The sequence below is a fragment of the Rhamphochromis sp. 'chilingali' genome (assembly GCF_963969265.1).
Source record: "Rhamphochromis sp. 'chilingali' genome assembly, chromosome: 5".
Taxonomy (NCBI): domain Eukaryota; kingdom Metazoa; phylum Chordata; class Actinopteri; order Cichliformes; family Cichlidae; genus Rhamphochromis; species Rhamphochromis sp. 'chilingali'.
Window position 1 is genome coordinate 19,741,193 of NC_137932.1, and position 17,030 is coordinate 19,758,222.

General features: G+C 39.3%; 1 protein-coding gene across 1 annotated transcript; it reads left to right on the forward strand.

Annotated features, from left to right (window-relative positions):
• Positions 1 to 6,943: 6,943 nt before the first annotated feature.
• On the forward strand, positions 6,944 to 15,099 carry fam89a (family with sequence similarity 89 member A). Its single transcript, XM_080882336.1, has 2 exons — positions 6,944 to 7,381; positions 9,471 to 15,099. The coding sequence occupies exons 1-2, from the start codon at positions 7,133 to 7,135 to the stop codon at positions 9,762 to 9,764; spliced, it is 543 nt and encodes a 180-aa protein (XP_080738462.1). The 5' UTR covers positions 6,944 to 7,132; the 3' UTR covers positions 9,765 to 15,099.
• The last annotated feature ends 1,931 nt before the right edge of the window (positions 15,100 to 17,030 follow it).

The following is a 17,030-nucleotide window of genomic DNA, read 5'->3' on the forward strand; positions in this document are numbered from 1 at the left end:
ATTATTATATTAAGATCGCCAGTGAAAATGTTTTAGTTTTGTAAGACTAACATTATTTACTTAAATGCAGTTTACTTCAGATCACTTTAACCATCTGATCAAAAGTACTCTGGATAGTTTGGGTTTTTTTAAATAGCACAAACGCTTTAGTCATACTCAAGAGAGAGAACGGGAGACAGACAAGTGGGTGTAGCAGAGCTGGTGGGTAAGCAGAAAGACGGAGAAGAGGATGAGGGCAGAGGTCAGGCAGCGTGAGGCCAGCTGCTGATCATGACTACGCCCTCCTGTTCCTGCAGGAAAGACTGGAGCAATGCCAGGGGCGTCAACAAAGCATGTCGGCAGCAGCATGTCAATTACCTCAGTCTGCTGCTGCAGCTTTAATTGCCATCTAGCTCCACAGGCACAGAGGAAATACTGTTGGGAAAAAGGCAAGGGTGGATTTTATATTTGATTCTCAAAAAACTACTACGCTTAAATATCTAAAATCTTGTACTTGAATGCACAACAGCTTCTACTGAAAAATACGGTAAACTCTATTCATTGGGGTGAAGTTTGTTATTGCCAAATTACAGCTGACACTAAAAACACCACTGAAGATGCAACTCTATGCTTTTAGCTATGTAAAAATGATAAAGAAAATATACAGTAGTTCAAACCAGACCAACCAACCAGAATTAAGAAGAAAGGCAATTTAAGCAACTTTGGATGTGGTGCCAGATGGTCTGGTCTGAGTAATTCAGAAACTGTTTATTTACTGGGATTTTCCCACACAACCATCTGAAGAGTTTATAGAGAATGGCTAGAAAAAGAGAAAATATCCAGTGGCAGAAATGCTTTGTTGATAACAGACATAAAAGGAACATGATTCAAGCTGATGTGAAGGCAAGATTATCTCAAATATGTTGTTTCAACCAAGATATGCAGAAAAGCATCTGTGAACATGCAAGACATCCAACTTTGAGTGGTGACAGTAACAAAAAACCACACTGTGCACCACTCACGTCAGCTAAGACATGAGTCTTAGCTGACATAAGTGGCACAGGGTCACCAACAGAGGACAGGAAAAACATTGCCGGTTCTGATGAGACTTGGTTTCTGCTGTAAGATTCAGATGGTAGGGTCAGAATTTGGCATAAACAACATGAAATCGTGGCTCAATCCTACTTTCAGACTGCTTCTGGTAATGTAAAGGCGTGGGCAAGTTCTGGGCGCATGACGCCTATTTCCAGCAGGATAACATCAAATGGCCTGGAATCTGATGTGGCAGAATGGGAGATCTGCGGCATGGACGTACACCTGACAAACCCGGAGCAACTCTGACACTATCGTGTCAATATGGACCAAAATCTCAGAGGAACGTTTCGGGCACCTTGTTGAATCTGTGCCACGAAGAATCAAAGCAGTTCTAAAGACAAAAGAGGGTCCAACCCAGAACTAGCAAGGTGTACTTAATAAGGTTAAGGTGATCTAATACTTGCTCACAGTCCTTTCAGCACTGTCTTGTTTTCTTCTTAAATCCTTCTTAAATATGATTCTTTGAGTGTTTATATATAATGAAAATCTACTGATATATACAAATATCAGGATCTTTTACATTGAACTCAAAAAAACAGAAGCGTGCAAATGTTACAACCCATAAATACACGAAACTATACAACAGTTTTAGCTGCTTGTATATACTGCTGGTTTAAAGACACTTTTGGAATTTGGTCTGATTTTTAAGTTTGTTTTATTTTATCCTTAAAAGTGAATTTGCCAACTGCAGTGTAGGGGTTATGGAAGATCTGAAAGCAGCACTAAGAAGTCATATTAGATTCACTGTTTCCTGTCTTTGTTAGAACAGAAAGAGGCTGTTTAATCACTCTAGCAGCTCCAGAACAGGACGATGTAGTGTAAACAAAGCTCAGCTGTGGTATTATCCGACCAGCCTTTGAGTTTTTATTGCTATTTATTGCTAATGTGGCTTCCAAACCTTTTATAATTGTGTGTGTTATGTGTGTGTGTTTAATTTATAATACCACTGTGTAGAATATTGCCACTGCAGTTACTGTAATTCGGTCTGATTCCATTCCCGTTTGTCACAGGGAGGAAACAGTCACCCCCGTCCACCGCAGAGGGCCTCTGAGCAGAGGAAAAATCCATGACAGCAGTTGTTAGTCCAGGCCAGCCCTCTTTCCTGAACTTCTGTACATTGACACGCTATAGGGAGCTGAATTCCTGCAAACACACCCCCACACACACGCACATTATTTCCTTTCAGGTCTGTTGTTTCTCCCTGACAGTGATGCATTCCAGACAAGCTCCAAGTTCAGTGCAATGTCACCCTGTTGGCTGCTGTTTGTTTAAGAGCTATTGTTTCATGTAGAGGTGTAAGTAATCCCTCTGCAGAAATCAAATCTGTTTAAACTTACTCTTGAACTGCTGTTTTAACAGCTTTTGCCATTTCATCAACTGTCACTTAGAACTTCTGTGGTTAAAAATATTTCATAATCTCAGCAGTGACAGCTTGTCCAATGTTCTGAAATGTACTTGTTTCCGAGTTAAATACACTCTTTTAATATATTTCTATTCTTCATGATGCTAAATCTTTCTAGTGTAGGGACACATGAGTATCTTAATAAGTTAATTTCTTAATGTTTTCATATATATCGCATACATTAATATATAATATATATATTGTATTGTATACCTATACTGACTGCTCGGTCTAGCAGGCGCAAAACACCAGCAAAACACCAGGTAGACTGAGCAGTCAGCTAAGTCTGCAAGACTAGGCTGACCAAGCTGTGTACTCTAAGTACAAGATCCATTGGGTTCTGGGGTCTATCACACCAGGCAAGACCCCAGGTGCAGGCAGTGTAAAGATGCCCCTGAGACAATTCAGCACATAACAGAAGGGTGCAAAATGATAGCAGCCAGGGCATACATGGAACACCATTACCAAGGAACATTTGTGCCGAGTGTGCCCTGGAAGTCCCGAGGTCAAAGTGGGCGACACCCCCTAGGGTGGTGGAGAATGACCGAGCTAAGATCCTGTAGGACTTCCAGATATAGAAAGACAAAATGGTAATGGCTATAGTGGTGGTAGAGAAGCAGAAGAAGACGGCCGTAGTAATCGATGTAGTGATACAGAATGGCAGCAACATCAGGAAGAAGGAACACAAGAAACTTAAGAAATACCAAGGGGTCAGATCTCTGTCCAGAAGAGTGCAGTCCTGGGAACAGCTAAGATACTGTGCAGGACCCTCAAGCTCCCAGTCCTCACTGCTCAAGCTTGAGGGATAGACTGCCATATGTCTGTGTGTGTGTGTGTGTGTGTGTGTGTGTGTGTGTGTGTGTGTGTGTGTGTGTGTGTGTGTGTGTGTGTGTGTGCATGAAATGTATGTATTCGTTAAGCTTAACTAATTTCCTCAATAACAGTTGTTTTAGCGATTTATTGCATAATATCTCATATAGACACAGACCGATATACAAAATGCTTGAAATCTACAAAGAAAAATACAACTGAAAATTTTGAGGGAAAAAAGAAACAGAATAAAGCTCCTTTGGTAGCTTTTGTACTGCCAGCAGTGAGCTCAACATAAGCTGATATCTTTAGACCATTATTAGCTGGATCCAGTAAATGATGCAAACTCATTGTGCTTTTCGAAAGGCAGATTAACACCACCCTGCTAGGGTTACATGCCTCCCTAGGGGGTTGCAATCATATGCCTAATCCTTTGATCTCAAGAGGTAGTGATGATGATGATGGTGCTGCTGCTGCTGGTGGGAGCTTATAGAAGGACCTGTCTGTTTATAAAAACCCTGGACAAAACAGATTGTCTTTGATTGGTCTAAAAGGCTAAACTGTACAGCTGTGAACGATCAGCTGATGGCTAATTGTTGTAAGAGCAGGGTTTCGGGGAGGAGGACAATGAGGACAAGGTTTTCACAAAGACATCCTGTGTTGTCTCAAAGTTATTAAATATGAATATACAAATATGAAGCCTGATTTAATGGCTCTTAGCTTTCTTATAGCCTCAGTTTCCTGTTCTTAGCTGACAGTAGTGGCACCTGGTGTGGTCTTCTGCTACTGTAGCTCACCTGCTTCAAAAATGTGACATATTGTACATTCAGAGATGCTCTTCTGCATACTTTGATTGTAAGGAGTAATTAATGGAGTTTAAGTTGCTGTCTTCCTATGAGCTCCGTTCAGCCTATCTATGCTCCTCAGACTTTGACATCAATAAGACAGTTTCACTCAGAGAACTGCAGCTCACTGGACATTTTTCTTTTTCGGAGATGGTTGTGAGGGAAAATACCAGTAAACAGGCTGTTTCTGAAAAACCCAGAGCAGCCTGTCTGACACCAATAACCATTCCACATCCAAAGTTACTTAAATTGCTTTTCTCACACATTATGATGCTTTATTTAGCCAGCTTTAATCTGTCACATTTTAACAAGGATGTATGAATATTAGAAGGATCTAAAAATTGTGTTTGTTTGCTTATTTGTTCCCATTCTCCTGGTTATTTTTAATGATGTCCTCCATGCAGGGCTTAATATACTGGGAGTAGTGAATTCACATAGGTCTTTCATCTTACCTCGGCTACTAAATGTTATATGTTATAAACTAACATAAGGCTGATATCAGTCATTGTCACAAAACTTGAAGCAGAAAATATTTCTAAAAAATGTTTAATCTAAAGTAACTGTCGGGTCTATCAAAATACTTTCAAATTTAGCATACTTTGAATAGTTTTGAAAGTAAATGTGTAGCAGAACGTTAGAACCTCATACATATTCACTTTCTGTGCTATACAACGTGCCAAGAGAAGCACAAGTTATCTTAAAATCAGCATTTTTGGGGGGCCACTTGCAAGCAAGTAAGTTCATGCACAATGAAGACCCTGACTGAGTCTCATAAGGGCATTTAACACTTTTAATGGTTATTATAAGAAGCACATTAGCAGAAGTAGAGAAAAGAATCTTAAGATTTCATTAATTTCAGTACAGCGAATAGGAATACAGGGCTTCAGGCTTCATCCATCTGCCTGTGTGTGTGTGTGTGTGTGTGTGTGTGTGTGTGTGTGTGTGTGTGTGTGTGTGTGTGTGTGTGTGTGTGTGTGTGTGTGTGGCACAGCACATGCTTCTTTCTTTCTTTCTTTCTTTCTTTCTTTCTTTCTTTCTTTCTTTCTTTCTTTCTTTCCGAGGAGCGTGTGTGATGCTTTTGTGCTGATTTCATGGTTATTGTTGTGTTATTGTTGTGATCGGGCTGCAGGCTGGGGGGTGGAAGTAAGGCCCACCATCTGTCCTTTATTCGCACTATTGTCTTTCACACACACTACTATCACGACCTTCAACCCCTCTGCCTACAATAGGTCACCTGGACACACTCTTCAAATAAACCAACGGGCAAACATTAAAGTTTAATGCTAAAAGAAAATTTGGAGTAGACATATTTACACACAATGTGTGATTTCTTTTTAAGTGTAGAAGCAATTTTTTACATATGTGAAATTTCTAAGATTTCTTTTTTCAAATTCAGGGGTAAGCAGTTGTTCAGTGTTTTTAATATAATCGCGCAATTTGTTGTATTAGAGTAGATTGTGTACAAATGTACATTTAAATGCCATCTCATCTCTTGTCTGTTTAAATTGTATTCTTTGTATCTGTTCAAAGATCTGTTCAATAAGATACACGATTTCCTATAAATATATGTGTTTTAAATAAAAGTCTGCATGTTTTATGCATATACGTGTTGGCAGGGAAACGCCCAGCAGCCACTGTGTTAAAGGACAGGAAGCGGATTTTACTATTCGGCCACAATCCGAGTTTGGACACTTTACAAGAATCACCAAAACATAACCAGAAGTTCTTTTCAAAGTAAAAGCCGGGGGACGTCGTATAGAAGTTTAATAGAATAGAAGAATGGAATCTCCTTCCACTGTCATTGGACATGTACAACGAAATTCTGGTAACGCCACACCAACTGTTCAAGGATTAAAAATATCAATTGTATGACAGCAAGAATAAATAGCAGACCAGAGGAGTATATACAAACAAGATGAATATATACAAAACTAGAAGGCATAAAATAGAGAGGCACACATTAGAGGACATGGTTGCAAAGTGCTTGAAAGTAGTGCAATGGAGAAATGGAGAAAACACCAATATGATTGTAATAGGATCTCTTAGAACAGCATTTAAACTTTGATTATTGTTCCACGTTTTTATTTTGTTTCAGTGCATGTGTTCTGTTGAGTTGTATGTTTGTAAAAGAAATACTTGCAGGAGTGATTTTTTTTTTCTTGAGAATGGTATAAGATGTTATAATTATGATCCTAATTTATAACATAAGGGATACATCGTAATAAAAAAAAAAGAGGTGTGAGATGCAAAGCATCCACCTGTGGGAGAATTCTGCAACAGAAAAAAGGTAGTACAAATATAACTTCTAGTAAAAGAAAGGCTTCTATTAATCCTGGTTCGAAGCAGGACAGCATGGTGGTGCAGTGGTTAGCACATTTCAGATATGTGGTTGACTCTTAAAGCCAGCTGTGAGTGCTTGCTCTCCTTGTGTCTAGCTTGTATTATCCAAGTGGTCTCCTCCCAAAGCACCAAAACATGCTTTTCATGTTAAATGATGTTTCTAGATTTATCAGCATCTAAAGGTTAAACCCTACAATGGACTGGCGATCTGGGATGAGAACGTGTTGCACCCAGTGACAGCTGGTATGGGTTCCAGCCCTTCTGCAACCCTGAATTGGATAAGTGAGCAAGAAGATGGATGGATATTACAAGGCAAAGTTTTCACGCTTCTCCTTATAATATTACAGGCAGAAAAAAGCCAGTATGCTTTAGCAATTATTGTTTCTGTTATTTTTGTTTTTCTCTCTTCCCACGTTCATCACACTTTTTTTAAGCTGATGTGATTTTATTTTGACGATCATACCGGAATTCCAGCGGCTTCACTCGGGATAACTGAACGTGGCGTCGTTGGCTACCCTGGGGTGAGAAAAGCACGGCTGTTGCTCGGTTTGTTCAGTGTGGGAGACTGCTGTGTGATAACAGTGTTTGTGGCGTCTTTGAACTGAAAAAAAAACAGGACTTTATAGACACTAGCTCTCCCCGCTTCGTAACACATAAGACGATGAATGGTAAGTCAACGAACGGCACGCTGGGGGGAATGGCCTGCATCGAGGGTCTACCGCCGCTGCCGAAGAGCCTGAGCGGGTTGCTGAACTCAAGCGGCGGCTCCTGGAGAGAAATGGAGAGGATGTACGTGAAGAAAACCATGATCCAGGACGACCTGAGCAGAGGCAGGAACAATGCCGATAACCTGCTGGCCAACAAGCCGGCCAACCTCGATGCAGCACTGGCTCTGCTGCGAAAAGAGATGGTAACATTTTCAGTGTTTTCCTTTATTTGTCGACAGGAAAGTGGTCCGTTTACCACTGCTGGTTTAATCCTAGCGATTTACATTCACAACCATTCAACCAAAATCCCTAAAGAAACTGCAGAAGTTTTCTTTTTTCGGCTTTTGGACAAACTTGTGTGCATTTTAGCTGAGAAATTAAGACTTTTTGAAAACAATAGTCTTTTGATTGATTCGGCATACAAAATTAACCCGTTCTGCATTATATAAATAAATTATGAAGTTAAAAATATTGATTTATGTCCTGTCTGTTTGGGATTTTTGTTCAGTGAACATACAAATTATGTTCACTGTTCATTGTTATCACTTCTGTTAAGTGTGTTTTCTCCTTGCTCTGTTTATTAAAGACTCGCTAGTTAATTAACTTAACATGCCACCCAACCACCTAGAAGCACTTGAGGATAAAAACGAGATTTTTTTTTAAATGGACTCTGGTGTTAATAACAGCCTATATAAGAAGAAGGAAAAAAGGGGATCAGGAACAGCTTTGCATTGGATGAGACAAATTAAGCCATTAGGCTTGTGCTGATTTGGATTCTAAGCTCATTTTAATACCTTTTAGCTTCAGTATAAAAGTTTCTATTGTGACATACAGAAACCAACACAAAATCCTTCAGTGAACTAATACCTGCTATCACATTTGCAGAGATGTAATCAGAGTGAAACTCTTACTGCACACTGTTTTACACTCCCTTGCCAGCAGCAAGGATTTTCATACTATCACCGGACCAGATTTCATTATTGAGGTAGATTCCCAGCAATCTTGGTTAATGCTTAACAATAGCTTGTTTTCTTATGTGAAGTCACGTAGCTGAAAGAGGTTAAACTGCTGCTGAAACTCTAGGCATTTGGATTTATTTATTTTTTTCCTAAATCTTTCTTTCCTAAATCCCACTGACTCTTTATGTCCTTTAGCCTTGGCAGAGTAGGTTCCTAATGTTAGCCTTATTGCTTTGCTGCTGTTAATGTATTACTGTGGGGTTGTTGTAGTTAATAAGTTGTCAGTGTCCTATATTTTTAAAGACTCTAAGCTTGTCCCTGTGCAGTTTTAAAGAGCACAGTGTTTGGTGTGCGTTTTAGCTGCCTGTGTTATGCTTGACCACTGAGTGTGCCGTGCCTCTAAGTTCAAACTGCACTGTCAGCTCAGCCGTGAGGTCAGCAGCAAAAATGCCCTTTACACACCATCATCGTGGCCTTGACACACCGATGTCACAGAGTCAGCTGAGGCCACAGGCGAGGATTATTTTTATTACTTTCTTCTCTTTTTGTTTCTTTGTTAGAGGTTAAATTTAGTGACTGTTTAGGTATTTTACTTGAATAATTCCTTTACAGTCACTCTTTTGTTGCTTATCTTTCTGTTTATGTGCTAAACGGTTGAGAAATAAATCAGATTTTCACTAATGCCAAGTTATTAAGGTGATTTGCCAGACAGATGTTTTTGGAGCTAAAACAATGAATTCATTCATCTATATTTAAAAAATAAATTGGCTATTATGCCGGTAAAAGCCCCACAGGCCCATTTTATTATTAAATGGGCCTGTGGGAACCCTGGAAGATTTACTTGCTGTAGAAAGATCCTGGTTACTGAATGCTCAGAAGTATAAGACTGAGCTTTTATTTGTAGGCAATATTGGCCACTGAAGGATGGTTGGAGAGTTTAAGTGGTGCAACTGGTGTAAATTTCATCATTTAAAGGAAAACTTGCTAGGCTCCATGTTTGTGTCCTTACACCCAGCTTGTTGTGGCACTACACTATAAGGGCACCTGCTATGCATATGTCCGTGAAGTAATTTAGAAAATGAAAGCAGAGCCGCTTGTTCGTGGTTCCTGTAGCTGTTTGTGTTCATGTCAAGCGATTATAATCCCAGGTTATTAGACAAAATGACACGTTTAAAAAATTTGTAGAACATTATCTCTGGGTTTCTTAATTATTAAACTGTGAACAATTAAAAAGGCAACAAGCTGCTGAAAAATAATCTAATAAGCTAATGAGTTAGCTGCAGCTGTACTTCCCTGGGTTTTTTAATGCTAATCCCTATACTGCCCCCTGCAGGTGGGTTTGCGTCAGCAGGACATGTCCCTGCTGTGCCAGCTGTGGTCGCTCCACGAGTCCATCCAGGAGTACAAGGGGAGCTGCCAGGACCTTAGCGCAGCCTCCAGCCTCAGCATGATGGAGAATGGCTACTTTGACGAGGATGACGAGTATTACCCGGAGCCTGGTTCCACTCCCACCGGGGAACAGCCGGATGGAGACATTGGAGATGGGATGGCAACAATGGGGGCAGCCAAGAATGGGAGCGGCAGTGGCAAAGGGGACAGCTGGGACTCCTTTCGCGTTAACATCTGAGGCCTCGTTGTCAGCATTTTTCTTAGTGTGGATGCATATTTTTGGGTTGACAGACTGGATTAGGCTGGAGGAGAAACCTTTTTGGCCTCCAGGGAGTGAGTGGCTGGTGAGAGACAACAGACTATGGCGTCTCGTGGAACTGTAAAAATCCAGCTACCTTAAACACCTCCTCAGGTCAAACATCCGCCTGCTTGTGTTGCAGAACGTTGTTTCTGCAGCGTGACCAGGAGCTTCATCAAACTGCAGATGTGAGCGATCAGATATTTTGAGAAGTTACTCTCTTAACAACCTCTGAAACACTCAGGGGTTGGGATCAATTGTATCCAGCGACTCGATATAGTCAAAATTCGGCAATATACATATATATATATACACACACTTCTTTTTGTAAACAGCTTTATTGCTGCTTCTATGTCCGTTTGTTTTGTTAGACAGTCACTTTCTTTTTGGCTGAACTTTTTTTTTTTTAATTTACATATACAAAAATATATGAACAAAGTTTTATTATTTATTATATAATATAAATAACAAAATATTTGCTTTCCTGTTACTCTGACATTTTCTACTGCACCATTCCTCAGCATTTACAGGTTGGAAAGAATCCCAGAAATCCAGAGCTTTGCAATCAGCATTGGTGCAAAAAGATGACTGACTCTGTGGACATATTAATGGAGACAGTGTGTGTGTTTCTTCTAAGTGGTGAAACCATTAATTTACATCAACCCCTTGGGGTCCAACCAGAAGTAGTAGTACAGAGAAAGAGATGAGGTCCTCATATCCACTGAGTTTGTGTGCAGGTATGAGGTCTTCACCGTCCTGCCTTTAGGTGGAGCAGATATCTGCTCAGGAAATGTGAAATCTTCAGAATGCTGGAAACAGTTTTAACTGTTTGCAGAGGTGAAAAACCCCAAGCCCAGCGTGCTGTGTTGCAGATATAGTGCTTCAGCACTTTACAGGCATATCAGACATGTCTCTGTTCTCAGACTTTGTAGTGTTCAGGACACATCTGCCTGAATTTAACTTTCTGCTTTAATATTATCTATCTTTAAGAAACATTTACTTAAAGATTAAAACAGAACTCAGTTTATTTCTGGATCTTGGTTTCATTGTATTTATCAATTTAAGTGGGGGTCCGCCCCAATCAAGGGTTGGCTGGTTCAAACACTGAACATTCAGATATTAGTTTCTTGAGGTCAGTATTAACATGAATAGAAATGCAAAGACTACCTAAGTTGAAACAAGAATTATTCTTCAAAATAATAGAATTATTCTATTATAGATGATAATGAGCATTAAAAGAAATTATGAAGCCACATACAAATATGGCCAAGAGCTGAGCTGTGATCTGGTAGCTGGAACATTTTTCATTATGGAAACAAAAAATAAAAAATCTACACATTTTCTCACTTTTTCATGGTGCAGTTTGTTTTTAGACACTTTTTTTTTAAATGGGACCTATTGTGCTGATATCACTTCCATGCTGGCTTTGTATGATTCACAGTTTACAGTAATCTTTCTTTGAGTTTAAAAACAAACAAACAAAAAAAACCCCTTGCCCTTCATGGGGATTTCTTACTGACCTCCTTTTTTATTGATTGATTTTGTTCCTTTTAGAAACATTTTTGCATAATAGGTCCCTTTTAACTTTTTCTGGTCCCAGTGGCCTTCAAATATCACCTACAGTGTAAATAAACATCTGTAGCTCTAGACCTAGTAGCAACTATCACATGAAAACCCGGTGCTTTATACTCTTATGCATCGAGATCTTAACCAATCTCATTTTAGCGTCATGTGCTCTGTTAAGTGTGACAGATGCCCGTGCAGGATTAAGCTCATTTTTAAGTCATCCTTGAGGAATATAAATCTGATTATATCAGCATTTGGTCATCTTTGCATACGTTATAGGGGCTCTTTAACGATCTCTGCTTCCATTACAATATGACGGTGGTCATTAATTAGATTGTAACAAAAAAAAGTGCTTTTGTTTTTGCTTTGGTTGGTTTTTTTTTTTTTTTTTTAATCAGAAGAACTTGCCTTCATTGCCTCATCTATAATAAAAAAAACAACTAAGTTAAAATTCCTTCAATCTAAAATCTAAAATCTTGACTGTTTAAGACTTTTGGATGTGAAAATCCTCTTTGTAAACACATGAATGGTCTACTCAGGCTTCCTAAGTATCTAAACTCTGCAGCAAAGGTCTCAGCTCAGCCTGTAGCATACAACACAGCTACAGACACAGCACAGCAGCTGTGCTGTCAATCATAAATTGAGTTTCTGAACTCACCATCGCTTTGAGAAGATATCGAGGGTTCATCTTTGCACAAATGTGCTCATATTTCGTCACCTGTCTGTACGTCAGTCCGCTATTTGAACACAAACCAAAGAGAGTACGCCACTCAGCATTGTATTTGGTTGACGTTGCTGATGTAGGCGGGATCTGGCTATGTTGAACTTAAAACTTAACATCTGGTGTCTTGACGAATGTCGTTAGGAGTTTTTTGGAGCTGATGAATGAAGGACATTTGGTTGGCCTTTTGAACAGTTGGCCGCCTTCTTCCCCACTCAAAGACCAGCGTTTTCAGTTGACTGAATTAAAATGTCACTGACCAGTGAAAGTCTAGAGGATTGATTTATGACAAGTATGTGAAGAGTCAGATGTGTCGCAATAACATGTGGATATGAAACCATGTTTCCGCAAGCACAGTAACCCTTGATCTTCTAACTTCTCTCTAAAATCTGTCGACATCAAGAGTTTCTGATTTAACCGGAGTAGTCTGACATTTTGGGAAAATGTTTCAGTTACATACTTCATCTGTTAAACGTAAAGTCAAACCAGCACAATCACCAGATGGGGAAGTAGCTAGCATTACTATGTCTTACTGCCTCCATTTCCCAGACATGGATTAAGCTGAGATAGACCATAAACTTTTTCCCCTGGAGGTCCTCCTAGGATTTAGTCTGGGAGGAGGTTTAATCCGTGTTGGAGAGTAACAAAATCCACTGGCAAGCAAAGTTGCCACTTTGACATAGTTTTGTTATCCATATAACCTGGACCTGGTGTGTGAAGTAATTTTAAACATTACCATCACATGGGGACACAAAGTGAACAATGGTTGATTGTTTTTTGAGCAGGATGAAGTTTGGGGTGGAGCAAAGCTAAACTCTGTTGTCACCATAAAAGGATGCAAGTTCTCCTTGAGGTTTATCATATATTTTTTTTTCCTGATCTAAGCTTGGACAAACATTTTTTTTGCCTCTTGCATATGTAACTACTCACTTTTATTCTGAACCTTTCCATAATGCATTTGCAACTTTCTGACTAGTCTTATTATTTAACAGAGTCCATTGACTTTGGTTCCAGTGTTCTGATAAGTTGAAATGATTGTTCTCTGTTTCTCTCTGTTGCTTTTTATGATCCACATTTAATGAAACTTAACTTTGTCTGTGAAGTACACCTGTATGCGACTGCTGCCAACATTTCTAGTCGGATTACACATTTAGGGTCAGGTAAAGCACCTGTTTTACTACTGCAGTCTACTGCTAATCTGAAGCCGAAAGCACGTTTGATTAAACGGTTTTAAACCACTGACGTTTAGGACACGAGTCACATCTTGATCCCAGGATTTCTATTGGATGTCTACCCAATTAGTGCCTTTTTATAAGATGTTCAAGATGGGAATGAACATATACCATAAGTCATATGAACTGATTGGCCTGTACTTTGGTTTTTAAAGCTGCTACATGTGGAATTTGAAACATAATGACTTTAGCAATCTCACAAAACTCATTCTGAAGCTGTGCCAGAAATAAATGAATGTCATGCTGACATGTCGCTCTCCTCCAACTCCAACGAGTCCCTAATTTGGATCTGTTGTTAATTATACTCTTCTCTGTCAAAAGATTGTTTGGAATTTTATTGGCAGGGATGCAGCTGTTGGGAACGGTGTACTGCTGACACCCACTGAAATTTGAGTTGCTCTAGCAAAAGTGAGACATCTCTCTTCCTGTTTTGGTTGATGCTTAGAAGAAATTGTACACCTCAAAATAAAAGGACCCTAATGTATGGCGGTTATTTCTTCAGAATACAACTTTAAAGTACACGTAGCAATTTTACCGTCAAGAACTTGTATCAGCCTTAAAGTCAGCTGAGGCATTTGCAAACCGAGCTAGGTGGTGCACTCCTCACTTGTTCTTCAAGTCTGTTTTTTGCACTTGTTTGTGCCTGTTGCTGTGTTAAATCCCCAAAAATACGACTACCTGACCCTCTTTGAGTTTGTCACTACTACACAGGTGCGTGGTGCTCTTTGTACGCTTACACTATTGTAGCTTAACCCAGCACAAGAGAGCTAAGAAGAAGCTTTAAATTGAACACCAGCAAATTGTACTTAATATTGTACCGTTGCCACGTGTGTTGCCTGTTCTGTAGACTAAAATATGCCCCTTTTTCACATGATTATTGGATGTGTAACATGGAGATTTCATCTCAGGGTAAACTTTAAAAAAAATTGTTGGTTTTATTTTGGGTGGTTTTGACTCCTGACAAAATAGCATACTTCCCTTAAACAATGGCTCTCGAACTAAAGGTGAACAATGCTATGTCACACCCACTTACAGTGAGTCATAATTATGATTCAATGGTTTGGTGCAAGTCTCAAAATCAAAGGGCAAACTTTGCACCAACTTTGAACAATCAGGAGGCGAAGACGCCAAGTGCAAAACAACCACAAAAGCTTGACATAGTTTGACTTAAGTGCGGATTGCCCCTGCAATCACGGTCACGCCTGAGCGTTCACACCCATGCTGTAGTGGTTGTGAAAAGCGTTTTGGAAAACCTAGTGAGGGTTGTGGCACTTGAATGGAGAATAACTTGAACATTACTTCCAATGAGGAAAAAAAATAGCTGATGGTGTGTAATGTGTGTGCGCCTTTTCTGCAGCTGACCAAATCTGACCTGTGTCCAAACCTGGGTTTGAAAACATGATTGAGCCAAGACAGTTCATTATTTTACAAGTGACATGTTTATCAGTAGGCCTGAGTATGCAGATGTAACCTATTGAGGAAATCAGAGAAGTAAATGCAATTTCATTCGTGTTTGTTCTTTATATCTCTTATCGTAATCGTTCATTAACTTGCTTTAGTGAAAAGAAGGATTTTATGTATTGGTTTTTTTTTGAATAAGTAACATTTGGAGAACACGTGAAGGCTGTGTTGCCACCATCTATCATACCTCCTGTTCTCTTATCCATGAATGACCACACTGCTGTTTGTTTGGACAGTACTCTCTCATAGTTATACTGTTATGAATTTAATAAAGCGGTTCTGTACTTTTCAGGTTTTTAGAGTGATGTTTTTTTTATGAGGGAAATATTGATCGTGCCTTCAGACTTCTAAATTAAACTGACATGAATAGCAGATCAACAATTAAAGCACAGTTATGTTTTAGTAGAATTTAATTTGATACTTTGGGGAGATATGAGATCTATGGGTATATTAATGATTGTACCAGATCCAATGACATCCTCTCCAGGTGTTTCTGAGATAAAGCATTCATAAGGATTGTGAAAGTGAGCTTATAGGAACCACGTCCTTAGTTCCATGACACAAGTGGCTGTAGATATTATGCTCTTGGTTGTGTTTTCTATCGATCTCTATTTTCATCTTATAACTGAAAAACATCTGGAGAGCATTTCATTACATCTGGAATAAACGTTCACTTGGACGCAAAAATCAACAGGTCAGGTTCATCAAAGGTCAGATCTCTCTCATTTTTAAGTTATTTCCCAGGCCCACCTAGAGGGATTTATGTATATTTTTTTAACATCCAGCCCAAAAGTTAATTTGGACTTGGGGCTGAACTGATTAGATTTTGGTCATCAAATTTTACTATGACCTCACTCCCGAGTGCAACTAGAGAGAATTTCAGTACATTTGGAACAAATGATTTTGGAAGTAAAGGTTCGGATATTTCACCTTCTTAATCTACTTACTTACTTTCATGTATGTAAAATTTAATGTTCTAATGAGATTTATGACCATTGGTCAAACACATACCTCAGGAACAGAAGGAGGATTGTGACCATATTTCATAATTGGTATAGTTCACTGAATTGGTAGCACCAACCTTCACATTATACATTTCATTTGGACAGACTGGCTGGCAGACACCTGTAATGTGATCATTCTGGTTTGAGCAGAGTAGCCAGCAGCTCTGTGGGGCTGCAGATGCTTTGAGTAAAATGCAAATGTCAGCATGCTGACAACAGCAATGCTAAATCTCTCTTATCTAGCATAGTATTTTAATACACTATCACTCAGCATAAAGCCCTAAGCACACAGTACAGGTAAAGTTGTTGAGGTTGTGTTTACAATAAAATTTAGAGTATGTATTTAATTTTGTAGTGATACTTTTGTTATTTTTATATATTTGTTTTTGCTTCAAAACCTAAATTGTGCTGGTGAAACATTTAATGTGCTAATGTGTGCACAGATACAGCCTGCACCAGGAGATTTTCTGGAGAGCAATTCATTTCAAGCTTGGTGGTCATCCTAGGCTAGGAAACATCCTGTGGTAACCTCGAACATGTGTTCCAAATACTGCTCTAACCTAAAAACTTTAATCCACTTGTGGCACGACTGGATAAGTAAGTTGCTTGGTCTTTAATTATTATCTCAATCTGTTTTGAAGTTGTTGAGACGTTTCACTTTCGATCACTGTTACTGGCAACCTGGCAAACTAACTACTAATCATGTAGGTATGCCACAAACAGGCTAAAAAAATAAAACCTTTACATTTGCACTGTTTACACCCAAAATCTTAAAAAAAAAAAAAAAATCCAACTAATACTCTAGGAGAAACAGCTCTTTCACACCAAACTGTGCTTCCTTGCCATCTCCCTGCTGCCCTACTTATTTCTTGTTCTCAATGCATCTCACTCTGACCTGCATTTAAATGCGCCAATCTGCATTTTGGTCTAGAGTAGCTGCCATGCCTGTGCAGTTCCAGTGTAATTGATCATTACTGCAGCAGGATGTGGTGGCTTTGATGTAGCAGCTTCTCCTGCTGGGAGGTTGGGATGAATTACTGATGATGATAACACTGTTTATATTTTCATACTCAGAGTCTCTATGTAAATTCTCACCAACCTCCCTGAGAGACTTAAGAAATGGGTCATGCAACAATATCTCGGTTTCATACAGCATGTGCACCATTTTTTTCCCGTTACCTGTTATCACAGTTGCTGTGTATTTGCCCTGTGTGGTGTTTAT